Consider the following 17085-nt stretch of genomic DNA (forward strand, 5'->3'; position numbering starts at 1 on the left):
GGGTGATTTGGTCATGCACTACTAGTTTACCTACATAGAAATGCACAAATATGAAGAGGGAAAGGGGAAGAATGGGAGATGACGAGAGAGGGCATTGCTAGAGAGCCGCCACAAATGACTAGTTGTCCCCTATATCAGTTGAACAAAATGAATGTGTGCATAATCCTTTACGGTTAGGGCAAGGATAGGGTTTCCAACTCGTGTACCTTTTTAGCACCCTTTGGTGTTACTACTATGCACAATATAAACATACTGTTGAGATCAATCCTCAAGAATAACATCATGAAATAACCTTCCCTCAAGATGATGATTATGGGAAATGAACAAGGACTTGAACATTACATTTCATCACACCCCCTTAATGGGAATGTCCTTTGGAATCTCATTCTAGAGCCTTCTTCTTGAACCTTCTTGTACTCATTCTAAACCCTAGAACCTCTTTCTAAACCTTAAACTCTCAAATGAGGTGAAAGCTTCCATTACCCCAATCTTGTTGGTGAATGGTTCTATCATGAGAGCATGTGCCACCTCACTTTACACACTTGAGCGTAAGTTTCTCATGAGAATACGATCAGAGGTCCTAAGCTACATGTATACTACAATGACGACGACACAAATGCACGTGACAAAAATCCTCAGAGCCTTGCACATCCTGTAATTGACGAAGAGAAATGGCAACATCAACGTCCCGGGAAAGGCCTCGGGCTCCCTCAAAGTTTCAGTCGATGGTATTCCTGAATCTGCCGCGTTGCTAATGGCCTCCTCACTCTCACCAGAAGAAGCATAATGTTCATCCAGTCTGCTTCAGAAGTTTTGTGCCCGATCTCATTACAATGTCCCGGGATAGCTCAGATCATTTATCAACCTACCGGCTCCCAAACAAAGATGGCGGAGGAGGATCAAACTAATCTGCTGTCGATTTGTGATGTTGATTCCCAAACGGTCGGGCGCAAAACACCGGCTGGGTCTTCAGCGCAAGTTTCCGCCATCTCTGGTAGGTATATTGGAAGCTGTTGGTTGCAAACTAGAACGTACTCGGAAAGTGCAGCGATTGGGAAAATTCAATAGCATCTAAGAGCTAGCTGTAACTTTGGCCAAAAAATAGACCAGGACCTTAGTTATACGTGCTATGTTTTTTCAAACTTCGCAGCCAAAAGGCTGAATATAAACAATGCTGCTTTATTCGGCAACGACTTCCAACTGGATTTTATATATATAAAACGGATGTCGTCATATTATTACCTGTATACTCTACCGACAGCACGTACATTAGCGTAAGCTTATGAGTAACATTTATTGCGAAACAGTAGATCCCTACGACAAAAAATGTCCAAACAGCACGTCCAATATCCTGGTTTCAATAGAGGGCTGTATTGCAACAGCGTTGCCCTGCCTAGGAGCGTGTATTCTGGCAACAAGTCAGACAGGCTCACTGATAGAAGACGATAGTCTCACCACTGCTGTAATTTTGGGGCTTTATGTGATGCTAACATGCGTAAAAGGGGTTCCAAATCCATCGAAGCTGACCTACCAGCATCATCATTGATTTATGAAAAAAAACAGAAAAAAGGAACTTCTATTAATGCTTCATAGAAACTACCTTACAAATCAACAAAAACCGAAGGCCCTGATCAAGGGAAAAAGAAAAAACCAAAGCCGCCTAATCCAACCTGTTTCAGCATCACCATTGATTATAAGAGCGTAAGAACACAGACTTCAAGCTGTAATATCGGTGTCTAAATTCAAATAGTGACACCTAGGATAACGCTACAATCTGCTGGCATTTGGGAATACTGATTGGGCACAATCTTCCTCCTGCCTCCACTCAATTGCAGTAGCATCACAGTGTCTTCTTCATGGGTCAAACCCGTGTCGCTGTGGGCACTAGATGTGCGACCTCTATATCTTTGCAGTGGTTCCGCCAAGCCATTTTCTTCGTAGTACTTGCTCTCTACTAGTCATTTTTAATCTAGGTTTGACCTTGCCACCATGACCTCCTCTTGCTTGGGCTGCTAGATTTAGCTGCTTGAATCTTCATTGTGTTAGTGGCACTGAGTTATGATGTGAGAAGCTATAGCAGAAAACATTTTTCAATTCCTTTTATTTGTTGCTAGCTGTAAGGATAAGCACTTAGGCTTCAAACGTTTGGTATCTTGTTTTGGCATCATAGACTATTTGGCCTTTTGAAGATGCTAGGGTACATGAGGACTTTTTCATTTGCATACTATTGGTATGACTTTGATCTCTCCCTAGATCACATATATGGATGGGTAGCTGTCTTGCCTCCCACTTAGAGCACATAGATGAACAATCAGGCATAGATGCCAAAGCCTTTCTCTTCATTAATTGTATCAACATTGCAGCACAACATTCTTTTCCCTATATGATAAAAAACACAGGAAAGCCTCTTGAAGGGTCTGTACCTAACAACAGTTGGTATGATGACCGACGAGTGCAAAGTGCTTAAGCGATGAAAGAAATGAAAAGATGGAAGAAATGATAGTTTCTGGCAACCATGAACAAGATCTTAAGTATCATGGATAGCATGAACTCCAAAGAATTCGGATGAAGCTCTTAGAGAGGAGATCATGTGTCCTATCAAGGACCCTAGCCTTTGGAAATCTTGCGTGGACTCCCTATACGACGTTCCTAATCACAGCCCAACGCTATTTTAGACGACATCCCTTGTCCCACTGCTTCCATATTCTTCACTAGAAGCCACCCAAATGAGGCCATCAAGAAATTACAGAATGGCAAAGTCAAGGATCAAGAGGGCTTATAAGTAGAACTCCTAACCATAGGGTGGAAGTAGTTGCTCCAATCCTAGCCAAGTATGTAAGGCTTTTTGACCTCCTAGGCAGCCATGCCATGGGTTATAGATGCCCATAACATACCCTTTTGCTGAAACTGGAAGCTAGGGAAGATGCAAAGTCTTATTGTATGTGGTAAGGAGGTGAGGGGATAATCTGAAAAGTTGTCCTTGGTGACCTGTAGTATTTCGTGGTAGCCCCCTCGATGCTTGAGCTTGATCATGTACATGCACTAGCGGTTATTAGTATCTTTTTCGGACAGATTGAGCAAAATCTTCTCTGGCTCAACCACCTGTGGCTCTACAATCTCAGGCTACTTCACCTCCGGGATCATTGTCAATGCCGTGCACACACAATGTCACAGGCACCCCTGCATTGGGGTGCATTGTAGCACACTGGCTCATCATCAAAGTGCAATCATTGTACAAAAGTAGATCCCTATTTAGGTGATTTTATCGTATGCCATTGCCCCATTGTGAGCCCTAGTCCAAGGATGAGTCAGGCATGAACTGCATAGGTCAATTCCAAGCCATTAGGGACAATCCAAGTCACTTGTACCCATGGAGAACTGCATAGGTTAGGTAGCTTCTAGCCTAGGTTAGCTAGGTCAAATCTAGGTTAGTTAGTAGGTCAAATGTCAAAGTTAATTGGCAGGCCAGTGGGCCAGCCTGGGCGGACCAAACCAGGCTGGACCTCAGTTGGCCTGACCAAGTCGGCTGGTCAATTGGTGAAGCAGGTCCGTTGACCTGGTCGGTCAACTGGCTGGTATGGTCGGTCAAGTGCTGACCCAAGTCCGCCCTGACCAGGCCTATGTAAGGGGCCTCAACCTCCTCATTCCTCTCATTCAGTCTTGGGCTCCATTTTAGCCAGTTTCACTTGCTGCAGCACCATCTCATCCCCCATGAATCTGCCCTCCAAGGACCAGCCTCTGCTGCTGCCACAACCGGCTAAGCTCCAGCCTCACGATCTGCAGCATGCCTCTAGGGTTCAGATCTGCATCAATTCACCTTCCGTTTGGGGGCATGAATTTCATTCCTCAGTTCATCTTTCTCACTCACACAGCCACGTGCTGGATGAGCCTCATTCTCAGCCTTGCAGAAGTGTCTTACATGGATGGTATGGAAAGCATAGAGGCCTCGATCAGGGTTTAGAGCCGTTTCTCAGGTTTTGGGCATTTGTTTGGCAGTCTAAGTCCCTCTTCAGAGTTGCATTTCCCTGTTTTCTTGAAGTGTGTATTTCAGCATTGTATATTTCAGTTCTCTAAGTTAAGCAAATTTTCCTACAATTGTAGGAGGTCCCCTCAGTGGGTACCGTGACTTATCTCCTCTTCCCCTCTACTCCCCTCAATGCGGTGTACATTGAAGACGACTTGCTGAAGGCTCAAAGAAGGTCTTGCTGCACTTCACATGATCAATAATGGTTTCATGTTACATTGGTATTAGAGCTTTGGGTGTGATCTAGCTTGACAACCACGAGTGCATGATTGTGTTGAGATCAGGAAAAATCACACAGCCAAGTGACATGAAGAGAGGACTTCGGCCAGGAGACCAAGTTCATTGAAGACAGGCATAAAGATACGCTTCCGTAGAGCACTCAGGAAATGATGGAGATGCTTATGGACTAGAAATGGCGCCTCTTGTCCCAGCTACAAGAAAGAAAATTCATGGCAGCTGGAAGAAAGGAGAAGATAGCAGCAGTTGAAAGTAAAAAAGGAAGCATAAAAGCCTCAAGAATCTAGAGGAGGCTCATATTTTGAAAAAGTGTTCTTTTTGATGTGAGAGGATTGCAAGCACAAGGTGGTGCTGAGGCCATAGTGCTTGCCCAGATTGCGAAGCAGCACAGAGTTAGAGGCCATGTTGCTTTAACATTAGTAGATGTTAGCCACTATGCAAGCTAGTTTGACTGCAACTGCCCCATCCGATCGCACGATCCAACCCAAACTTCACCAAGTACGATAGTAAGTGTGATTATTTAGCCATTCTCTACTTACATGCAGGACAAAGTCCAACCTCACAATTTTCCATCTCACAAGTGAGGCTGTGACTTGGTGGCAGCATTAGGCTAGTAGATATACTGACTCCACCACAAAAGTAACAAATTTCGTGTGGAATAAGTTTGTTTCCGATCTCAAGTCTCGTTTTCTACCTCCACAGCTGCTTATGCTTAACCTGGAAGACAAGTTTTCTCGCCTCTCCCATGATTGGTTTGATTGTGTTGTCCTACAGTAAAAAGGTCATCACTTTGGCCCAGCAGCTTGAAGTGTCAGAGGATTATAAGTTGAAGTAGTTCATTAGAGATGTTGATTTGAACATCAGATTTTCCAGTACAAACTTTTGATCCACTAACCTACAAGTGGTTGTTGCCCCTTTCCTAGAATCAGGAAATGACGCTGACTGGGGGAAAATCCAAGTAGGTCTAAATAGGTGCCACGGCCCTGCAGCAGTCATCGTCACCCGTGGCCAAGGGCACACAGCAGCAGGACTTTCATAATCATAAGGAAGATCATCAGCTGGCATCTGGTGGAAAGAAAGATCCAAGCCTAAGAAGATACCATACGAAAAGTCGAAGGAGGCCATTATGGTGGGCTATCTTCAGCTCGACGAACAGAAGTGGTACCAATTTGAGGGACTTTGCTGTTGGAAAGTAGAGGATAGAATCACTCACACCTCACACTCATGATCGCAGCTCAAACAACACTCAAATAGAAGGGAAGAGAAAGATAGCAAAAGTCAGATTTATATTCATCCACTGATGTGGGCTGACAAAAGCTCAAAGGTGAGCATACAACCAGCTGTGAGATGCTGGAACAAAACCTGAGTCTACTGCTCTCCCTGCGCGCTTGCCTGTGCAAGGCTGTTCTGTGCAGGTGATGAGAAATCAAGGGGGGATGGGGGGCTTTCATAGGAGGGCCTAGAGCCCTCAAACTGGCCGACCTGGCCAGTCGGCTTCAGCCAACTGTACCGACCAGGTCAGGGCCCTTTTGGGGCTGAATTTGGGCCAACCGGACCAGGCTGGTCTGGCCTATAAATAGGCCCCCTCTGTGGGCCTTTTGGGCTGCTGATGCCAGGCCCCCAAGTGTATTGCATGCTGCTCCAGCCTCTCCCGTGTCTGCTGGCGCAATTCCATGCAGGGTGCTGCCTCCTGAAAGTCAGGTACTCTCAGCCCCATCCCTCTATAGTCTTCTACCCCCTGTCTCCTCTAATCGGGAGCTCACAGGTGGGGCAGTGACATTCTAACACCCCCTCTCAATGACACAACTGTGGGCCGATCCCTATGCATCGAATGAGGTGTTCCATCTGCTCCTTGGGAAGCACCTTTGTGAAGACATCTGAGATATTGTCCTTGGTTGGGTAGTACATCAACTCTATGGCATCTTCGTCGATGATGAGTTCACGAACAAAGTGGTAGTGGACCTCGATGTGCTTCGTCCGTGCGTGAAACACAGGGTTGTTGGTGATTGCTATGCAACTCTGGTTGTCGCACATAACCACCGTCGCATCTTCTTGGGCCACATTCATGTCCTCCAATATCCACCTGAGCCACAATGCTTTGCATGCTGTTGTACAAGTAGCCCTGTACTCCGTCTCTGTAGATGAAAGGGCGACAGTAAGTAGTTTCTTACTTAGCCATGACAACTCTCTTGATGAGAGTAAGAAACAATATCCAGAAGTCGATCTTTGGGTATCAATATCACTTACCCAATCAATATCGCAGAAACCTCCCAACTCAATACCTCTAGCAATGCTCAGAATGTGCAGCAAGGGCAGCAAGCCCAACCACAGTATGTGGTTCAGCCTACACACTTTGGAGGAGGATCCATTTTTTTGGCCATGACCTCACAGCCAACCCCAAATTCTTTGTATGCTAATGTGGGGATACAGCCTGGATTGTAGGGAGGCAGCCCTATGATGTCACACACTCAGCTAGTACCACCTGTGCCTGCAAACCCAGCTGTGGGGGGTGTTCTTCAAGCTCCTGAAGGACCCCAAGGACAGCAGCCACTTTATTTGCAGCCCCTTGGCTATGATCAGTTGGAGCCTGGGATCAAGATGAAGGTTTACAAGGAAGGGGGGGCAGCAATGAAGTTTGAAACCTTTAATGGTCATGCAGATAATATGAAGGCTCTTACTTTCTTGCAGCAATTTGATTTGGCTTTTGCTAGAGGGTACTTCAGAGAGTCTTCGAAAATGAGGAAGGCAGCCACATTCTTTAAGGGAAATGCCATGCAATGGTGGTCTAACCTCCTCCAGGGCCAAACACCTGCTACTTGGATTGAATTCAAAAAGGCATTCTCAGCCGCATGGCTCACCACTACTTTTGAAGTGGATGTCATGACTCAGTGGCATAACTTGAATGCTAGGGAATGCAAGAATCTTGAGGATTACACCAAGAAGTTTTGGGATGTGCTTCTACTTGTGAGCTCTTACAAAACCGTCCCCATTTCAGAGCAAGCTGAAAAGTATTGTTGCGGTCTTCCCAAAGAGTTGAGGGACTATTGCACCAAGACACATATTTCCAGCATGTCACAGTTGATAGAGAATGCCAACACAGCTTACTTATGCAGGGTAGAGTTTCAAGTTTCAAGAGCAACTTCAAGGAGGAGCCAAAGAAACCACAGCAAGCTAGAAAAGTCCCTCTTAAATCAAAGTTTGTGGCAGGACAAAGGAGAAGACAGCAGCCCTCTTCTCTCACTCCTGAGGAGAGGAACAAGTTTGTTTACTGAAGGGAGGTGTTTCCTCCCCGCAAAGAGATGGGTCATAGGGCAGCAGATTGTCCTGGGCAAACACTAATTAAGGCAATAGAGAGGACCCCGGAGGCAAGAAGCCCAAGCCGAGTGCTGGCCATATACCTGACATTATTGGGGGTGAGCATGATGAGAAGGCAGCAGAGATGTGTAGAGCATGGGGCAAGCTACGGGATCAGCATTGTCTGTACTTCTTTGATTCAGGAGCCAATGCAAATTTTATTACTCCTGAACTTGCAGCTCAGTTGGGTCTTCGACTAGAGGAGATTGGTCCTCTTTGTGAGGCCAACATGGCTAATCCGGAGCTTAGTACCCCTGTCACTCCTATCATAGGGAAGCTATGGATTCACATTCAGGGATATGTGGACTATGAGGATTTCTATGTGATGCCTTTACTTGAGTCTGATGTTTTGCTAGGGATGCCTACCGTGTGCATGCTATCATAGATACACATGACAAGAAGCTTACCTTGACTTATAGGGGTAAAACCCAAGTCATTGATGTAAAATTGAAGGGCGAATCAGTCCTAGTTGTATCTGCTTCGGCGATTTCCTCTATAATGAAAAAGCATCTTTCTGCGTCTTTGATTTTTGTCAAAGAAAAAGAACCTGATGAGGATAACTCTGATTTTTCCGAGCTGGAAAAACAGCAAACTGAGTTTTTATTTCAGTTTCAAAATTGTTTTTCAAATGAACTTCTAGAGGAGTTACCTCTTGAGAGGCCAGAAGATCATACTATTGATATCATTCCTGGCAGTTCTCCACCTAACCAACCACCATATAGGGTGAGTGCGGCACAGCAGGAGGAGATCTTGTGCTAGGTCAATGAATTGCTACAGAAGGGGCTGATTCAACCAAGCTCTTCTCCATATTGTTCTCTTGTCCTACTTGTGCAGAAGAAGGATGGATCTTGGAGAATGTGTATTGACTACAGGGCTTTGAATAAGATCTCTATCAAGAATTGATTTCCTATTCCACGCATTGATGATATCTTGGATCGATTAGAGGGATCAGCCATCTTCAGTCGCATTGACTTGAAGAGTGGTTAGCATCAGATATGAATCAGGCCCGAAGATGTACATAAGACTGCTTTCAGGACCACTTTTGGGCTTTATGAGTTTCTTGTTATGCCATTTGGTTTGACCAATGGTCCTACTACCTTCAATTGTATGATGGATCACATTTTTAGAGAGCACAGGAAGTTTGTATTGTGCACTCGAAAGATGAAGAGGAGCATAGGCAACACTTGGCAGTTGTATTTGCAGAACTCAAGACACACAGTTTATTGGTCAACACCAAGAAGAGTGAGTTCTTCATGCCAGAGATTCATTTCTTGGGACATATCATCTCACAAGATGGAGTGAGGATGGACGCTGCCAAGATAGAGGCAATCAAGAATTGGCCTCCATTGACGAACCTACATGAAGTTCGTAGTTTTCTTGGCTTGTGTTCATACTACAGGCGCTTCATTTGCTTTTTTGCTGAGATAGCTTCACCCTTGCATGCTTTGCAGAAAAAGGCAGTGCCTTTCCATTGGGGAAAGAAAGAAATTGCAGCATTTAATGAGCTGAAAGAAAAGCTATGCTCAGATCGTGTCATCATTTTGCGAGACTTGCGAAAGCCTTTTGTTCTTCAATGTGATGCAAGCGGCAATAGTGTGGGAGGAGTACTCATGCAGGAAGGCAGAGTGGTTGCATATGAGAGTAGGCTGCTCCGAGATGCTGAACACAACATGGATGTATATGAGCAAGAGTTGGTAGCTGTAATTCATGCTCTTATTGTGTGGAAGCACTATCTTTTAGGTGCTGATTTTTATGTGCAAACTGATCATCAATCTTTGCGATATTTTCTCACTCAAAGAAAGTTATCAGAAAAGCACATGCGATGGGCAAACTTCCTTTCCATTTTTCATTTTTAGATTGTACATGTGGCTGGAAAGAAAAATGTAGTGGCTGATGCACTTTCTAGAAGGCCACGTACGGAAGCTATGTCAAAGAAACCACAGGTATGTGCAGTTACCATTGCTTATCACAATGAGCTAGATGCCATGAAGGAGCAGTATGCTACAGATGATGCCTTTGCACGTATTTATGATCAGCTTATGGAGGGCAACAGGCATGATCATTATACACTTAAGGAGGGATTTATGATGATGCATGGAAAGCTGTGTGTAACACATCCATTGAGGCATAAGGTGCTCACTGAAAGTCATGCCCCCACCGTATGCAGGGCATAGGGGTATTGAGGCTACAGTCAAAGCAGTAGAGCACTACTTTTATTGGCCTTCACTTCGGAGGGATGCTGAGGGCTATGTCAGAACATGCATCACTTGTCAAAAGGTGAAGTATGACAGGTAGAAACAGCCCGGTTTACTTCAGCCTTTGCCTATACCAGATAGACCATGGCAGAGTATTGCCATGGTTTTTGTTTTTGATCTGCCTCGTGCTCCTTCTGGTCACGATGGCATTTGGACCATAATTTGCAGATTCAGCAAGATGGCTCATTTCATTTTAGTAAGGAAGAAGATTACTTCAGAGCAGATGGCAAAGGAGTTCTTACAATCTGTTTTCGAGTATCATGGGATGCCTGAGTCTATCGTGAGCGATAGAGATCCACGGATGACAAGCATGTTCTGGAGAGGTTTGTTTGAAGACATGGGAACCTCACTGCTGTTTTCATCTTCTTATTATCCATAGTCTCATGGTTAATCAGAAGAGGCAAATTCTACAGCTTTGGATTTGCTTCGATGCTATGTGTCTGAGCATAAAACAAAGTGGGTACAGTACTTGCCACTGATTGAGTATGCATACAACAATACAATGCACTCTTCCACGGGTAAGGCACCGTTTGAAATAGTGGAAGGAGCGAGGAAGGTTCCTCCTATCTTGCATACAAAGGAGAAATTTTTTGTGGCAGATGAGTATGTGGAGGATTTGCGGGCAGCCTATGAAAAGGTTAAGTATGCCCTCCAATGCAGCCAAGATAAACAGAAAAGAGCTGCGGATAAGCATCGTTTGCTGCGTTTTCTTAAAGCACATCTTAGGAACAAGAAAGGGAAGGTAAAGCTGTACACTAAGCTGAATATGAGGTTCTTGAGAAGATCAATGAGGTAGCTTACAGGCTGAAGCTACCTGAGCAGTGGACCATCCACAATGCTTTTCATGTTAGCTTGCTGAAACCTTTTCATGGAGAAGTGCCTCAGGATATGCCAGATGAAGAGCAACCTGAAGTTGATGAGCAAGATGAGGTCTTGATTCCTGAGCAGATTGTGGCACATAAGGAACGGAAAGTTAATGGTAGAGTGGCCAGATGCTATCGTGTGAAGTGCAAGAACTATCCTGCAAACGATGCGGGAGAGAGTGAATTGGCAGATTCACCTCAGATTTTACAGCTCTACCTTGAGGCATTTGGTCTCGAGCCTACTGCGGTAGTCTCTCATGCCAGTTCGACAGAGCATATGTCTGGAGCATTATCGGATGCTCATGGGGGCGGTAGCACCTCCGCAGCCACAGTGCAGGCAGGCTCACAGGGTATAGAGGTCGCTTGGTGGCACTGCGGTTTCATCGGAGGCACTAATGCTGATAGTGTTTCTGCCATGAGACTTCTATGATGAGTGATCATGACGCTCCAGTTGGTTGATACATTGACATATGGATGGATTTGTAGTCTTGCTATATGTACATTGTATTTTTGGTACTTAATGTGATGTACTATTGATTATGGCCTGTTTTATGCCTATTGTGACACCCTTTTCTATTTGCTGTAATTTTGGGACAGCAATCAAGATAGTTTGCTGTTTCAAGAGGGGGGTATGTCACGGGGATGTGGTGATGATGGTGAAGTGTCTAAACTAACCGTCATTGAATTTGGCCTAGGGTACTAGGCTAGGGGCCTTGGTTAATGCCCAAAAGGTACCTATGATTTTATGTGCTACAAGTGCAACTCCTGGTGCTATAAGAGTGGTTTCATTTTCTAAGGTCATTGGTTTGGTTCAGTGGGTTCATCCTTTAAAAATTGACCCCTTAGAGATCCTTCAAAATAGGGTCATTGGTTCCTTTGCACTAGGGTCATGGTGTGCCATGTGACCCCCTAGGGGCATTGAAAATCCCACGCCTCATTTTGCTTAGGTGTCTGCTGATGGCCTATCTGCTTGCCTTGTGTGACCTCTGGAAGCCCCTGGAAGGCCCTGCATCCCTTCCTTGGCTTTCCTTTCTGTTTTGAGACTTCACCCCTACGAGAGCAGCCTCATTCTCTTCATGGTGGATTTCTGCAGCTCTCCCTCTCCTTGTTGAACTGGAATTTCATGCTTCCTTCATGACAGTTCTCCTTCCCTTGGTGCCCTATGTTGCTGGCATGCTTCCGGGACTTGGACGCCTTCATTCTGGACCACTTTTGAAGCTGTTTTCGACTTTCTTCTCGACACAAGTTCTTCTTTTTTGCATCTGAATCCATATTCATGGGCGCCTCTCTTCCTGCTCCTGCCTGGTGCAAGGCGCACTGAAAACGGAGCTGTTTGTGGGCTGTAAACTCTGTTCTGGTGGACGAACTTCTCTCTGATCTTTTTTGGTGTTGGAAGACACTTCTAGGCAGCTCTCTCCTACCAAAGTTTGCTGTCCGCTTCTCATCCTACTTCTGGAGCTGTTTCGGGCTGAAACAAGCTCTTTCTGTTGGTTGAATTCTCATCTTCCTTTTACACTCTTTGCTACAGCCATTCATACTGAGTTCCTGCTAGGTTGGATACCCTGCCGTTGGCCCAGGAGAGGATTGGGGCACTGGTAGTGATACTCTCTTCCTGGGGGTGCAGTGGTTGGCCTTGGGCTCGGTAATGGTTTGGAAATGGGTAATGCATTGCTTGGCATGTTGTTAGACTGGTCTACTTTTGATTATGCATGTCCGCTGAAAGGAACCAAGGTAATATCACTAGGAGTTGGTCACTAGCATAGCCACAGGTTGGCGTTGTTTTGGGTTGCACTTGCGGGTGAGCTCATGAAGGGAGTCCCTTTGTATCTTTGAGCTAACTAGTTTAAATAAAATACCGCAAGGGGTGCCAAGTGTTGGGGCCAACAGGTGTCACTCTATGTTTCTGAGTAGGGGCATTCTAGCCTCCCTTGTCTTGAAGGGTTCCATGATGCTGTGCAGTGAAGTTCTATGCTTTGAGTTTGGTTTGTGAACAAAGGCAATCAATTAAGTTGGCTGTATTTTCAGATACACTGCCCTTAGTGATCTAAGGCCGGTTACACCCCTCATATCTGTGGTACGGAGAGAGGAGCATGCACGACACATGTGGATACGAGTTCAGCTTTTGGATGCCTGACCGATCTTTATTGTGGTGTGCTACTTCCCTTTAGACATGTCATCTTATGCATGAGAGGTCACTTCTAAAATTTTAAGAGTCTCAACATCATTAAGGGGATGGCTTGTGACATCTTCTTTCGGCTAGCTAAATCTTTGTGCTTCCTTTGCACGGAGGGACACAACCCATATGAGACAATCCATGATGACATCACAGAGTTCTCCAGATAGGGAAACACCTCCTTCTGGGGGACTTCAATGCACGGACATGAGATAAATAGGTGGGCCCACTAGACTTCGCAAGAGCTAGATACAGCTGAGCTCGAGATATTGAGGCACTTTGCAGATGCCCCACATGTGATAGGATATGGGTGACATCTACTTGAGCTGGGGGCAGTCCATGACCTGATCATCTATAATGGTCTTCAGAGATGGCTATCATTTGGAGGACGCACTTATTTCCCACATGGCAACGGGACAAGTACAGTGGACTACCTACTAGGCCCACTAGGCTTTGTCTCATGGATACACAACTTCGTTGTACCCCCCCCCCCCCCCTCCCCCCCACTCGGAGCTGACCACTCATACCTGGCCTTCCATATCTCTACTACTATGCCAGCCATAGGGAGGAGATCCCCCTGCGACTGCACATGTCCAAATCCACTTTAACCGTGCGCTCAACCTAGTGTACGTGAGTCACTTAGCCAGGGAGCTTCCAGCCCTACTTGGGGATGATATAGACCTTGCTCGTGCCTCGGACACCATTGTCTCAGTGGTTCGAGATGGGAAGATGCCTCAAAACCTTTGGTTTGAGTCTCGATGACAAGTGCAGAGAGGCAAGAGCCCACCTCACATGGGAGCGGGCCTTGGGTCATCTGATGTCATTTGAGGTGTAGAGGATCTTTCGACAATCGACATGCCATAAGAGGCGGGTCTTTCTCACACAGGATGGATGAGATTGTAAGATCTTATCCAGGAGGAGACCCGACCACTGGGTGGGGTTTATATTGGAGGGGAAGCCATCTATTCCCATCGCTGACCCAGGTGTGTGGCACACATATGCATGCTCATCTATGATGCCCAGATGTAGACACCACCGGACGCCCAAGCCTGCCACTTGTCTCTTGTTCACCACATAGAATGTATGGGCTGCACTCCGTCGATTACATAATCGGAGAGCACATGATGATGAGGTCCTACATGATGGAGTGAGTGGAGAGTGAGAGAGTAGGAGACGAGAGTCAACAATGTGTGGGTGTGAAGAATGGATAATGGGCACACCACAACCCATGAGTTTTATTCATGTGTTAGGGTTAGGGTGGAACCGGTTCAACGAACCGGTTTCACATTGTATACAAACTATAAATGTTACATAGGGCCTTTACACCCCAACAACCTCCCACTTAAAGGCAATATGCCTGTAGGAGAGTGAGAGGAAAAAAAAAAAACAGCAAGTATACAATGATATACAAGACCAATACAAATCTGAAAATGGCCTCATCTAACACCCATGAGTGATCTGCAATGTGCGAACCGCTCGGCATGTAAACTCTTCGTCAGAAGATTTGTAGGATTATCATTCGTGTGAATCTTGACAAGCTGAAGCAACTTGCCATCAATCACCTCACGGATAAAGTGGTACTTCACATCAATATGCTTCGTCTTTGCATGGAAAACAGGATTTCATGCCAACTGGATGGCACTCTGACTGTCACAATGCAAGAACGGAACATCACCAGGGAATCCCAAATCTGCCACAAGCCGAGCAAGCCATAAGGCCTCCTTGCAAGCCTCAGCAGCTGCAACATACTCTGCCTCAGTAGTAGACAAGGCATTGCATCCCTGTACACGAGATATCCATGAAATTGCACCACTTGTAAAAGTGAAAACATAACCGGTAGTAGACTTCCGGTTATCTGGATGACCTGCATAGTCTGAGTATGTGTACCCATGAACAATGGCATCATGCTTACCAAAGCAAATGCACATCTCCTTCGTACCCTTCAGGTATCTCATGACACCTTTCACTGCATCCCAATGTTTCTTCCCAGTGTTTGCCATATATCTGCTAATGACTCCCACTGCAAAGGCAATGTCGGGCCGTGTAGCAACCATGGCATACATGAGACTACCACAAGCTGAAGCATAAGGTATCTTGGCCATCTCTGCCCTCTCAGAATCACTCTGCGGGCTGTCCTTAGCACTGAGTTTCAAATGTGGAGGCAACGGAGTAGAAATAGTCTTCCCTCCCTCCATATGAAACCTATGCAAGACCTTGCCAATGTATTCCTCTTGAGACAAATAAAGCAAATGCTGATTTCTGTCCCGAGTGATACGCATACCTAAAATGTGGCTGGCATGTCCCAAATCCTTCATGTCGAAGGTCTGATGCAAACCCTTTTTCAAGACATCCATCTCTTTGAGAGATTTACTGGCAATAAGCATATCATCCACATATAAAATGAGAATTAGCAAACTACCATCTGATACTCTCTTGGTGTACAAGCAGTGATCTGTGTCACTTCGCCTGAAGCCTTGGGATTTCGTGAAAGCATCAAATTTATGATACCATTCCCTTGGTGCCTGTTTCAAACCATAAAGGCTCTTCTTGAGCTTACACACAAGATCCTCATGACACCTTTCACTGCATCCCAATGTTTCTTCCCAGGGTTTGCCATATATCTGCTAATGACTCCCACTGCAAAGGCAATGTTGGGCCGTGTAGCAACCATGGCATACATGAGACTACCACAAGCTGAAGCATAAGGTATCTTGCCCATCTCTGCCCTCTCAGAATCACTCTGCGGGCTGTCCTTAGCACTGAGTTTCAAATGTGGAGGCAACGGAGTAGAAATAGTCTTCCCTCCCTCCATATGAAACCTATGCAAGACCTTGCCAATGTATTCCTCGAGACAAATAAAGCAAATGCTGATTTCTGTCCCGAGTGATACGCATACCTAAAATGTGGCTAGCATGTCCCAAATCCTTCATGTCGAAGGTCTGATGCAAACCATTTTTCAAGACATCCATCTCTTTGAGAGATTTACCGGCAATAAGCATATCATCCACATATAAAATGAGAATTAGCAAACTACCATCTGATACCCTCTTGGTGTACAAGTAGTGATCTGTGTCACTTCGCCTGAAGCCTTGGGATTTCATGAAAGCATCAAATTTATGATACCATTCCCTTGGTGCCTGTTTCAAACCATAAAGGCTCTTCTTGAGCTTACACGCAAGATCCTCATGACACCTTTCACTGCATCCCAATGTTTCTTCCCAGGGTTTGCCATATATCTGCTAATGACTCCCACTGCAAAGGCAATGTCGGGCCGTGTAGCAACCATGGCATACATGAGACTACCACGAGCTGAAGCATAAGGTATCTTGGCCATCTCTGCCCTCTCAGAATCACTCTGCGGGCTGTCCTTAGCATTGAGTTTCAAATGTGGAGGCAACGGAGTAGAAATAGTCTTCCCTCCCTCCATATGAAACCTATGCAAGACCTTGCCAATGTATTCCTCTTGAGACAAATAAAGCAAATGCTGATTTCTGTCCCGAGTGATACGCATACCTAAAATGTGGCTGGCATGTCCCAAATCCTTCATGTCGAAGGTCTGATGCAAACCCTTTTTCAAGACATCCATCTCTTTGAGAGATTTATCGGCAATAAGCATATCATCCACATATAAAATGAGAATTAGCAAACTACCATCTGATACCCTCTTGGTGTACAAGCAGTGATCTGTGTCACTTCGCCTGAAGCCTTGGGATTTCATGAAAGCATCAAATTTATGATACCATTCCCTTGGTGCCTGTTTCAAACCATAAAGGCTCTTCTTGAGCTTACACACAAGATCCTCTTTTCCCTTTACTGCAAAACCCTGAGGCTGCTGCATGTATATCTCCTCATGGAGATCACCGTGAAGAAAAGCAGTCTTCACGTCCATCTGAACCAATGCCATGTTTTCATGTGCGACCAAGGCTAACACAGTCCTTAAGGTAGTCATCTTAACCACAGGAGAAAAGATCTCATCAAAGTCAACACCATATTCCTGCTTAAAGCCTTTGGCAACCAGTCTGGCTTTATACCTCGGCCTAGCATTTGGTATCTCTTTTAGCCTGTAAACCCATTTGCATGGCAATACTTTTTTACCATTAGGCAATGGCACCAAATCCCAAGTTTCATTTTTCTTCAGAGAATCCATCTCTGACTTCATGGCAAGCTCCCACTTGAGCT

At 45.4% G+C, this 17085-nt stretch overlaps 1 protein-coding gene across 4 annotated transcripts in view; it reads left to right on the forward strand.

Moving 5' to 3' along the window:
- The first annotated feature begins 444 nt into the window (after nt 1-444).
- Nucleotides 445-17085, forward strand: part of LOC147881556 (pentatricopeptide repeat-containing protein At1g11290, chloroplastic-like) — a 51514-nt gene continuing 34873 nt past the window's right edge. For all 4 annotated transcript variants that reach the window (XM_087370294.1, XM_087370296.1, XM_087370297.1 and 1 more), the window contains exon 1: nt 445-994. In XM_087370294.1, the coding sequence (XP_087226420.1) occupies nt 787-994 (208 nt within the window). In that variant the 5' untranslated portion in view covers nt 445-786. The remainder of the gene's footprint in view (nt 995-17085) is intronic.

This window comes from Dipteris shenzhenensis, chromosome 31 (genome assembly GCF_047967505.1).
Source record: "Dipteris shenzhenensis isolate YYH24624 ecotype China chromosome 31, Dip_SZ_1.0, whole genome shotgun sequence".
Lineage (NCBI taxonomy): Eukaryota > Viridiplantae > Streptophyta > Polypodiopsida > Gleicheniales > Dipteridaceae > Dipteris > Dipteris shenzhenensis.